The 11,916-nt window shown below is 42.8% G+C and overlaps 1 protein-coding gene across 1 annotated transcript; it reads right to left on the bottom strand.

The window, feature by feature from the left end:
- Window positions 1–985: 985 nt before the first annotated feature.
- TMEM165 (transmembrane protein 165) lies at window positions 986–11,478 on the bottom strand. Its single transcript, XM_074903834.1, has 6 exons — window positions 11,193–11,478; window positions 9,486–9,711; window positions 7,258–7,433; window positions 6,251–6,433; window positions 3,359–3,464; window positions 986–1,909 (listed from the first exon to the last, which is right to left on the bottom strand). The coding sequence occupies exons 1-6, from the start codon at window positions 11,349–11,351 to the stop codon at window positions 1,833–1,835; spliced, it is 927 nt and encodes a 308-aa protein (XP_074759935.1). The 5' UTR covers window positions 11,352–11,478; the 3' UTR covers window positions 986–1,832.
- Window positions 11,479–11,916: the final 438 nt, after the last annotated feature.

The raw sequence follows: 11,916 nt of genomic DNA, 5'->3' as shown, positions 1-11,916 counted from the left end.
AAGCAGCACATACGAAGTTTGGAAGGCTTCCTTCTACATTACAATATGGTCAATTGGTTTGGCTTTTTGGATTCTGAGCAAGAATTTTCAACAGGATGAACAACAGTCTCACAGTAACTTTACCCAGGACACATCCCCATGAAGGCACTGTACTCCAGTGGCACCACTGTTGAAGCAGTTGTGCAGTAAACAGTTAAAAATTCAGGCTCTTCCCTAGTCTGCATTCCCTGTTCCTGCCCTGTTTTAACATGATCTCTGCTACACATACCCCTCCAAACAGCAACAGAAACACACCAGGGACAGTGTGTGTGTTCCCAGGCTGTGGGAAAGGAGCAGCTGCAGGTTTTGCCTACAATGTTTGGTTCAAAAGAAAACAAAAAAAAAAACACAGCAAAAAACCACACCACCAAACCAAGGCAGTGCCTGACATAGTAATTAGCAATGGTACAGTCAGCAGCATTCTTCCTTCAGGCCAAGACATGAACGTTTAGACCTGGAGCCTGAAACTGTAGGCTGTTTTCGTATCACTGTGCATGACAGGCATTGCACTGCTGCAGTCTGAGAGAAATGGGGCATTAGGGGGTTTTCTTGGCAGAGAAACCTGAAAGAGCTACAAATTTTTGTGAGCTACAAATGGAATGATCAAATTTGTAATGCTCCATACTACTTCAGCTTCAGTAAAAGGCAGATTCAAAATATTAGAAACTGTATCTTCTATTTTGCAAGACTGCTACCGAGTAGATCTTAGTGGGTTATTTAAGCCATTAGCTCAGAATCCAAATCATCACTGAAGAGCAGAGAAAAGCATGTATTTCTGCAACCCGTATCTTCAGTGGTCAACATTTTTGAGGTCTTTAAAACTCCACCATTTATCAGTATCCAAAATAAATTTAGTAAACTTTCCTCAACTGAAGTACATAATTACTAGGTAAACCTTTGTGGCAGGAATTATGGGAACCAAAAACAATACTGAAAATAACTTAAATGGAGATAACTATGCTTTATTAATGGTCTTCCAGATTACATTTCTATTCCTAAAAAGAAAAACAGGAACATATCTAAATCTAAGAATTCCATTGCTGTCAATCCTGGGAATGGAACATTGTTAAGTTGGACCATTTCATTACTTTTCATATACTTTAATATCTCAAAAGTAAAAAAAAACTCAAATAATACTAGCTCCAGAGAGACTGCATATTGAACACGGTAGGTTGTTAATCACCACACATCAATTTTCTGATAAAAATCCCTGATTAAGAAGTTTTCCCTCTAAATTAAGTTTATAAAATTCTCTGTCAGTGGCTCAGCCACTCAGTGGTACAGGAGCTGCTCCCAGGTTTCTGGTTGTTGAGATTATCCAGCCTCGGGTGCACCCTGGAACCAAAGTCCCTGGCAGTGGGAGCCAGCAGTTTTTTCCTTAACACCTTCCGTTGAGCAACATGGAACAAGACAGAGTCTGCTTCGAGAAGCCTTAAGAATCAGCTCTTGAAGAAACAGGGAAGGTAGCCATGTGTAACAGAGGAAGAGGAACCCTTGACACTTACGAGAGTAGATCCTCAAAACTCAGCTGACCCAGGTCCAGCAAGAAAGAAAACCACGCAAACCCCTCCAAGGGAGCAGGCACCACAGAATAAACAAACCAGACAATAAGCAGATCTCCACTGCAGAAGCTGTCCATAAATGTGTCAGTCCCATGAATCATTCACTATAAGAAGTTCAGTGTCTCATCTTCAGTGCTTGTTTAACTATAATTCTGTACATTATATACAAAAATGCACAAGAATAGCTGCTTGATGCTTCCAATCCTTGTTCTTTTGCAGTGATGAAAAATTTTAAAAACCAGAGTCTGGACTTATAAATAGTGCAGAAAATGCAAACGCTAAGAAGACAATGCCTCCTATGATTGTCACTGAAAGGAAAACACAAACCAAAAAGAAATTAGATACTGAAAGTTAAATATCTTCCATGACACATTACAGATTATTTTTTTTTAAATGCCTGATTCCCAAATAACCTTACTTTAAAATTTAGGCAGCAAACAGCGGACACTGTTTCTAGCTCAGTGTCAGGATGCCGATATGCCACCCTGCTGTCTAACCACATCTACAAGAATATATTCTGGTTCTTAGAAGGAAGTTTTGTTTTACTGCTTTAGCGAGTATAAAACAGAAGTTGACACCTGCTGTTGAATATTTGGCTGTGCAGGGAAAACCAAGATACAATATTCTCACGCTGGAGCAAGCTAGCAGTTAAGAGTGACATAATAATTAGAATTTTTTTCACACTTTAGGTAACTATATTGAAAGATATGGTATCAAAAATATTAACTGCTTGCAGTGGCCACAATTGGCTAGAGGCTGGGACAGTATGCTGGGGAAGCACCACTGTGTATGTTCTCCTATTCTTCTCTGAACAAACTAATGGGCTAGACGGATCTTTGGTCTAGCCTAATAAGGCTATTCCTGTGGCCAAAGATCTGCAAAGAGCTTATTAGGAGCATATTAAATCATTGTTAGATTAGCATTTCATCACCAATTTCCTTGGCAAACAAACATGACAGAATGCACATTTTGCTTTTTGCAGTGAAGTTGGCTTTTTACAACCTCTGCCACTACAGAATAAATATTCTGAAGCAGCTTCACAGAATCCTTCGTGGGAGCAAGAAATCTCACTACATCACAGAATTGAGAGTTGTAGCAAGCCGCAAACTAATTTAAAGAAAAACAAACAACCCAATGTAACCTTACTGGTCCTTCCTGCTACAGCTAGCGGGTATGATAAAAACAAAACAACACAACATTTAAGCCACAGAGTAGCTTTTAAAGCTTTCATACATCTGATGTAACTTGTAAGTATGCAATTCTCTTGCTCACCTTAAGGTCTGCACTCAGAATGGCAACAGAATTTCTATTATCCACTGTTGAACACCAAACACCAACTATTCAAAATACTGTATTTTCTTCCTCTAGTCACCTACAAACTAGCTAACAGTGAAACAAAATATGCTTCACCTGTGTCCATCTTTAAACCTGGAGTGACAATACCCATTTTGATTCCTTAAATCAGAGTCAGTGAACTCAATTAAGGCCAGGCTCCTTAGGAGCACCCCGTGCAGGGTGGTGGCAGAGACTCTGCCTGGCAGGAAGGGGACACAGCCCAGCATCACCCCCCATGAGGAGAGCTGACAGCAGGGGGTTGGGGGGTAAGGAGGGAGGCAGGCAGAAGACACAGACTCAAAAAAAAGTTTCTGTTTTTTCTGAAAGTTCTGAGAAACACTGTTCTCAAGCCCATAGTAACTTACAGCACAAACATTACCAGCATTAATGCATTTTTCTGATTGGAGTGAGTTTTCGCTTACCAGTCCTAACAGAAATTTTCTGTGCTATCATTCTCCCTCCAATGACTGCTAAACCAGTGCACAGGCAATGTCCCACCGTTCCTCCTACTGCCACACCATAGGGGTCCTGAGAAAAAAAAACATAAAAGGGAAGCATCAGCACAGTTGGAAACCCACTAGTCCTACAACCTCCTGCCATGAAGGAGCAGTGCCTAGATTCCCTGGTTGCACACTGTCAAGCACAGAGGATACTCTCCAGTGTTTACTCTGCTCTGCTTTCCATCACTGCCTTAAAGACGAGTAGCAATGCACATCAGCTCACAAGACAGACTTAAACCTAAACCTGACTAATATAGGAGCATATGGCATGTTTCAACCAAGAAGCATCTTCAAGTTGTTAAATATAGATCCAGAAATCACTCTAATGTATTTAAACAATTAAGCAACCTCTCGAGGGAAGGTGGCAGATGTTGAGAAACACAGTATGCATCAGCTGGAAGAACACCAATCTAATTATAAAGAAAGAAAAATAAATCCATGAACTGCAAATTAAAGCCTTCAGCAGCTAAAACATTCTGACTCCTTTGTCCAGTTTGTCCAGTTCCACAAGCTTGTGCTCTACACTCTGCTCCCCCCAATCATCCAGAGGAAAGCATGAAAGAATTTGTCTAGAGGATAACAAACTCTTTTCAAAGTTTATTGTCAATGACAGCTTTCACATCACTGCATAACAAGCAGCTACTCAACACATGAACAACTCTATATAAAGAGGTTTCTCAGATCTACTTACAAACCAGACAATTAAGGGCAACATATATGTTGAACACTTCAGCATTAGAAACAGAAAACAATCTTTTAACGACTGATAACAAAGGCATGACTTTCTGCTGTACAAAGACAAATGAGGGAAAGTGGAGTTCAGTCCCCTGCACATCTTTAAGTGAGACTTTCGGCTTCAAGAGGAATGCATGAAATCTCTAACAGGCAAACAACAAAACTGTCTAAGAAATGATATAGTATGAAGACAACACAATACTGACTGTCCAAAAGAACCAAAACTGTCAACCAGTTAGAAAAGGTGGCAAGCACCAAGCAGAGGACAGGTAGGAAAACTACCAAGAAGTGCAGGTTGGAAGCAGGGCTGTGCCAGCAGAACACACTTGCCTCCAGGATCAGGACCCAGAGTTCCCAGAAATCCCTGTTTCCCTGCAGTTGGCAGTTATCTGCACAGCCCCCACAGGCAGAGGGTGGATCTCACCCTCCACCCCATTCCCTAGAGCCATCCCTGGAAGGTAACAAGTTACCTTCCCTCAGCAGAGTGTCTCCAAGGAGCAGAAGTGCTCAGACACAGCACCCAAGGCAAAGCCAGTCTAGGAGTTTCCTTTCTGTTTCCTCAAACAGATGAACAATTTTCATACGCAGTAAACTATTAAGGTGTGAAATCAAGTTCTTAAGAACTGCTGTCAGGATTAGGTTCAGACCTAGAAGACAGACATAACTCATTCTGCTGGTGTATGCACTGAGACAGCCAAATTATCACCCTTTTTTTCCCATCCAAAGAAGCCCTGTTTGTTGTGACAGGATGGATGCTACTCACTCAATGAACAGTCATGCAGTATTTTGTTTTCTTTTCACTGAAGAATGTATGGTCACAGCTGATTTGCTCAAATCTCTGCATAAACATAACTTCTTTCCTCAAAAGCATTTATGTAATGCTCCTGCTATGTATCTTACTACTCAACAGACAAGGCTTTACATAAATATATTATGAAAAAAGGGGTATAAAACAATCCCACAGATAAAATTTAAAAAGATCCAGATCATAATCATTCACTGATTTTGAAGGCCAAGATCAAGTTACCTTCAATTCATTTTTTGTAGCATTTGTTTCTGTAGCATTTATACAAACACTTCATCTGCTTAAGTCACAACATCCCACAGTCTTTGGTTGCAATGCTCAGCACTGCACAGATCAGACCACAGGCTCTGATGGACACTTCCTAATGGGACTCTCACAAAATGCAAACCGGAAGTCAGCCACCACCTGTGAAAAGATGGGCTTAAGCAACTTGCCCAGCATCATATAAAAGCTTGAGCAGAGGCAGTAATGATTCCTTGTTTTCCAAGACGGCACATAACTGCCTGAACTATGAGATCATCCTCGCTCCTGCTGTTCCCGGCCTTGTTAGCTCTAAGCACCTTCCCTATACTGTAATAGAGACAAGAGGTTCCTACAGATTATACCTCCTTCATTACACAGCCCTGATTTATCCCTAGGGAAGGTCTGAAAGTGCCCTGAAGGAAGCATGAGTCCTAGGGAAAAAAATGTAAATTATCTCAATGCATGAAAGAGCACAGGCAAGATACTTATGTTTATTAAAAGGCTGACTGTAAACCTTAATTTTCCTTTAAATATAATACAGTTATATACACTCCAGTCATCATGCTGAATATAATTTCATTTACAGTATTACTTACTGCACAGCAGTTTAGAGTTTATTTTAGTTCTATACACTATACCATATTCACTTAGATTTTTAAAAAGAGGTATCTTTTTAACAGCTGCGAGTTTGCTGGGATGAAGGTCTCTTTTCAAAGATACTGCGTTAAAACTGTGTGAACACACAGATGAAAGAAATATCTGTTCTGTAACAAAAACCAACTGTATTCAGCTGCATGATATAAACCCACTATTTCCAGAAATGCCTGTGCAGTCCCCATCATGTAACAATAGTTTTCATACTACACAGGGCTTCAGTTCATTTATTTTGAAGTCTTGGCAGAGCTGTAACCCTAAGTAAGGCACAGCAAGGCAGCAGGAGTCTGATACCTCCTACAAGAGTATTTTGTCTCTCCCACTTCTCTGCAAGCAACCCAAAAAGGGCAGAACAGCAGGCATTCCGCAAAACTCACCTCTCTGGCAGCCAAGACTATGGTTGTTAATTGGGAACGATCACCCCATTCTGCTAAAAATGTTAAAGTAAAAGCTTGAACAAAGATTGGAGAAATAAAATGTAGCCACTTCTTCTGAGGCATAGTGGTGCCTGGCCCTGATTCCACATCTCCTGGACCATTTAACAGTTTAGTTCTCTGAAGCTGCAAAGAAGGGAAACAAAACAAAACAACAACCAACCATAACATTAGAAATGTCACCTAAACAACCCAAATAAAATATTTAAACAGTAAAGCTAGTCATATAGTATCTGGAATGTTATTTGTCACTGACTGCTGCATTATCAATGTATTATTTATATTAGACATCATTTAAAAGAACAAACTACATATAAGCACACATGTGTGTACCTATACGCACATATATAGACTTGTAATGACCTCTAACCTCCAGTTATTGTCCATCTTGTACTGTTTGCACCATCACAGCACTTTCAGTAGGAACAACACCTGTTGATTTCCTCCTATTTTTCAAACAGGGATCCCCTTCTTCCCAAGTGGTGCATTTGATAAAATTAATGAAAAGAAAAATCTTAAAAGAAATAAGATTAATACTCTACACTATTCCTTAGGAGTGGGTCAGTATATTTAGGAAGTTATTCTAACACAGAACTTTGCTGCAACCCTGTATACCTCAGCATTAATCTGCCTGACCATAAAAAGAAATAAAAGCTGAGGCAGGAGTAAACTGTTGATGTCCTCTCTGCTAGTAATGCATTTTAAAAAACAAAACTAATCAAAAAACTCCACTCTACGGAGAAAGTTCCCTTTCTCCTGAAAAGCCAGGCTTGCTACAGAACTGGAATCACCTGTTGAAACAACTACTTCTGTCCCATTTACCACCTGTTTTCTGTGTCAGATTATCCATCACAGACACAGCTGAACACCCCAACTAAGCAGTGCTGTTCTGCAGCTTCACGGCTGTAACTATTTCATCAGCTATAATCAGCAAAAAGTTTATGACTTACTTCCTCATCTTTTTTTTTAATTTCTGCTTGAACTTCCTCCAGCTCTTCCTGACCTTCATCTGGACTCATTTTCAAGCCTTCACGAAGCATTCGGATGCCAAAAACTGCAAACAGTGCTGTTGACACGTAGTATGTGTACACACGAGGAATAACTGTGGTGGCATAGCCAAACAAAACTGGAAAGAAAACAAATGTGTCATTTAAAAAAATAAGCATGAGGATTATAATTGTTTTTCCCACATCTAAGAAATGCTTACTAACAAAGTCTGCAATTCAAACATCCACTGATAAATAAATATTGCATCTTTTGTTAGTTTTATATAATTTTCTTCCCCCCCCCCCCCCCCCCCCAAGATATTGACACTCCAGAAACTCCAACCATTACTGGTCACGCCAGACACTGAAGTCCATTAATGCAGACAAGGTATACCAGGCAAAGGTGATGTGCTGCTATCCTCAAGAGCCAGTCCAGTTAATTCCATTTTTATATATGAGTACATGTTGGATAGCATCTCTTTCCAAAAATTTCATTTCACAGATAAAGTTAGAATAAGATTTTCTACAAGTTAAATCTACTAGACATACCCACAAATCATCCAGCTGTGTAAATCCATGTCTGTCTTCTTTTGCCAAGTGCAAATACCTGCACATTACTATTCCCTTGTCTCCCACACTCACCCCAAACACATGTGACCAACTTTGATCTTCCTTTACTTTAAAAGCTCTGATCCCACTCAAACACCAAAAAGCTACCTCCACAGTGCATCTACTTTTACATGTACTGAAGACACTCAAACTCAGCAAAAACTAGTTCTCAAACAAGAAGAAATAGGTATCCAGGACAAAGTACTTACTTCTTCACAAAGTAAGACCAGTTAAATGTTTTTGGACAGAAAAGGCCTGTATAAATGAGAGTAATTAAAATCCCACACCTAACATTCAGTGCTTGAACCACATGCTCACAACTGTTCCTGTGTTTTACTCCACATGCAATTAGCTAAAAGGAAGCTCATTACCATATGTGTTTTCTTGCACACACTTTCTTAGTTGAAAACCACACTCAGAAATTACCACATGGATCTGGAAATTAATCCTCACTGCCACCACCAAAAGTAAGACTATGAGACAGAAATTGAGCTGTACTGTTAGTAAACATGGCAAATACATACATGAATAACAGTATTAGTTGCACAGCTAAATAAGCCAGAAGTTAAATTAAACTTCTTTTTAAAGACTGAAAATACTAAAGTAAACCAATGCAAAGAACTATACAAACCCCCCTTTTTTTTTGTTAGCATTACTTGCAGAAACAAGCACAGACATAATGAAATAACCAGAATGGTAAGGCAGCTTATTTTGTCAAGCACAGCTTGAAAAAACACCCCAACTAGTCACTACTTGGATCTAGTGAGTTTAAGTGAGCATGTTTTCATGAAATCAAGCTGGGCAAAACCCCCAGAAACTTCCAGACACAGCTTGTATAAAACAAAGGCAGTGGAGAGAGGAGAGAAGAAAAAAGAAAAGAAAAAAAGGCTCCACAACAAACACTACTTCAATTATTTCTGAAATGGGCATGGTTAGAAATGAGCACACATACAACAAATTTATGCTGCATCTGATATACCTGAAGGCTGCTCCATTTTATGGTCATTGCTACATAAACACCCACAGCTACAGGTTCCTCAAGTGGCACCTGACACTTCACTTCCCCGCCCAGCCCTCGGCTGTCAGTACTACCCATCTCAAATGATCGTGGCAGAATGTCATCTTCCACAAATGCAGCTCCCAGCACAAATCCAAAGAGCTACACGTACAGGGATCAAGTCAGACAAGGGAAATTTATCATCATATTAAGAATCTTTTGCCTTAGGAGAAAAAACAGAAGTCACTCCCACATTCCCTTTAGGCACACTAATTTAACAGGAGCTAAAGATAAAAAGGAAACTAGTGGCCCAAAAAAATCAAAGCAAGTGCTTAGGCTCCCAACTCCATTCCTCTTCCTTAAAGTCATATTGAGGTCTAGGGAGCACAAATACCTCAGCAGAGCTAAGAGTCCAAATATTCAAATCTCAAATCTAAGCTATGGTCCCTAGGAAAGCCTTCACAATCTCTTCACAACAGATAACTGCATATACCTACTACCTTCATTTTAATTTCAATTAAGATTTACTGATAAATACATACCCAGAACACTTTAAGAGATGAAACAAAAAGAAAAGAGTGCTAACCTGATAAACATGTCATCAGTCCCAAGGCAAGCATAGCACCAGCCAGTACTGTCAAACGGTTGTACCGCATTGCCATGATGGCTGCAATGAAGAAGGTCTTATCCCCCAGTTCTGATACAATGATGACCGATATAGCAGCCACAAACGCATGAATAAAGCCCAAATTAGTCTTGTCAGCTGACTCTTCACTGACAATATGAACTGGAGCAACCTGCGAGGACCCCTTCTGTAAGAGGAAGGGGAAAAAAACAACAAAAAACTCACTAGTTAATTAGGCTTAAATAGTTAGTTCACAGAAGTACCGAGGCTCGTATTTCTCCTGTCATACCATACTGCATAGTGTGACATTTAAGTATACACCTCTCGCACAGCATTAGTGATCATTAACTAGTTACTGGCTGCCACCTACCCCAAATTGCTAGTCAGGAACTTTGCAGGAAGATAAGCTCATGCATTGATTAAATTAGTACTTTACCATGCACACTATCACCAGAACATGAGAACCACTATTACAACCAAACATGGGGAAAGCTGCTTTAGTTCGGCTCCAATATTTCCGTATTTATAATCCCTGGCCATTTACTTATGGCTTTAATCAAACAAGCAATTTTCTGATATAAACATTAAGAATTAAATTCTTCAAAGTAAAATTGGGCAGTTGGGATACCTTAGGAGAAATACAAAGTCCTTTCAAAAGTGGTCAGAATCACTTTCTTCCCTTGCAAAATCTTTGCATCTCAGCGACGTTACAATTGTGCACAAGTTTTCAGCAGCTTTCTTTGTACACGCTGTTGTTGGAAAGTAGCTTTAAGACTTTCCAGTGGTCAAACTGGACCTGTGCATTCCAGATCTCACTTACTCACCGAAGTGCTTGCTTTTACAGCGATTAAGATACCTACAATCAAAAGCAAGACCCAAAACATGGACGTCGATGTTCACATGCTTGACTGGAGATGGCTAAGAAAGCTTGTTTCAGCACATCTACCAGCAGAGACAGATTGCAACGTGTTTTAACAGCAGCTTCCCAGCATTCCACTTTCAGCAGTGCTGGAAGTTTTTGGTATTCAAAAGTTCCCATGCTCTACATGATTGACAATGACTTCCCAGAGTTCCTTCACATTTAGCAGCACTGTAAATTTTTGGTTTTGTTATTGAAAACTTGGCGTGCTCTACATGCTATATCAAGCCATATGTTAATAACTTTTTCATCCCCCTGTGTGATCACCTGGTACTAGAATCCCCTAAGCGAGAATACCATTTAAAAAGTTTGAACGCAAAGAAATTAATCTTAAATATTCAGGAAAAACTAGCAGGCTTTGAGTCACAACAAAGCGTGCTTTTATCTGCTTCTGTGAGGCAGACATGGAGAGGTGGGTTCCCCCCCTCAGCATGCAAGCAAGTGGGGCACGACAATATTTACCCGGTGAAAAAAAAAAAGCATCAGCCCATTTTTCACGTCGGACCTAAATTCCCCTCTTTAGCAGAAAAAGGGAAAGCCGCCTTTTAAGGTGGCCCTGCAGCTTTCCCTTTTTCTGCTAAAGGGGGAAATTTCAGCCTCCGACAGGCCAGGCGTCCTGCAGGCCGGGCCGCCTCACCGGCTGGGAGCTACCGCGGGGAGCGACTGGGCCGCTCCCGCCGCCGTGGCCCGGCGGAGGGAGGAGAGAGTTGTGCAGGCAGCCGGTGCGGCCCGGCCCGGCCCCGCCTCACCTCGGCCCGCGGCTCGGCTCCCTGCGCCGCCGGCGGTGGCTCCTTCTTCCTGGCGGGCTCTTCCTCCGGAGCGGCCCGCAGCCCCGCCGGGGCCGCCAGCAGCAGCAGCGACGCGGCCAGCAGCAGCGCGGCGGCCCGGGGGAGCGGCGGGGAGCCCATGGCGGCGAGCGCGGTGCTGCGGGGGGCAGCAGGGCACGAGGCCCCTCTTAAAGGCGCCGCGTCACCGCCTGCTCGCAGCGCCCCGGCCGCGCGGCCCCGCCACCGTCCCCCGACCGCTTCCTGTAGCGGCCCGGCCCGGGGGGGCGGGGCCGCGCCGCGCCGCGCCGATTGGCTGCGGCCGCCGCGGCCGCTCGCCCCGCCCCCCGCGGCGGGCAGCGGCGAGAGCCGTCCCCTGCGGGTCCCGCTGCGGCCGGGCAGCGCCGCCGCCCCGGCGGGGAGACACCGGCCTTGGCTTCCTCCCCCTTCTCCGGCTCCCGGCCGCGGGCGGGGAGCGGCAGGGCGGCTGTGCGGCTTTCTCGGGGGAGCGGGCGAGTCGAAGCGCGTCCCGCCTCCGCTCGGAGTTGCCTGCGGGCAGGGAAAGGGCGCCGAGGGACGGAAGCGGCTGCGTAAGAAGGCAAAAAAATTGTACAGGAAGGGACTGGCCACAGCCAGGTCTCTAAACACCCAGGTACGAAGCAGCGCTTTGGGTATCCGTGACCCGAGGAGGGCCGTGCATCCCCCTGCT

The sequence above is a fragment of the Athene noctua genome, chromosome 4 (assembly GCF_965140245.1).
Source record: "Athene noctua chromosome 4, bAthNoc1.hap1.1, whole genome shotgun sequence".
Classification (NCBI taxonomy): domain Eukaryota; kingdom Metazoa; phylum Chordata; class Aves; order Strigiformes; family Strigidae; genus Athene; species Athene noctua.
This window is presented reverse-complemented; position numbering and strand designations above follow the sequence as displayed.

Bases quoted from the DNA above. Each gene is read 5' to 3' on its own strand.
- TMEM165 (XM_074903834.1), bottom strand. From the start codon at position 11,351: ATGGGCTCCCCGCCGCTCCCCCGGGCCGCCGCGCTGCTGCTGGCCGCG. The intron at 6,434-7,257 runs GTAAGTCATAAA...CCTTCTTTGCAG, and splicing joins TTAAAAAAAAAGATGAGGAA to CTTCAGAGAACTAAACTGTT. The intron at 1,910-3,358 runs GTAAGCGAAAAC...TTTTCCTTTCAG, and splicing joins GAAAATTTCTGTTAGGACTG to TGACAATCATAGGAGGCATT.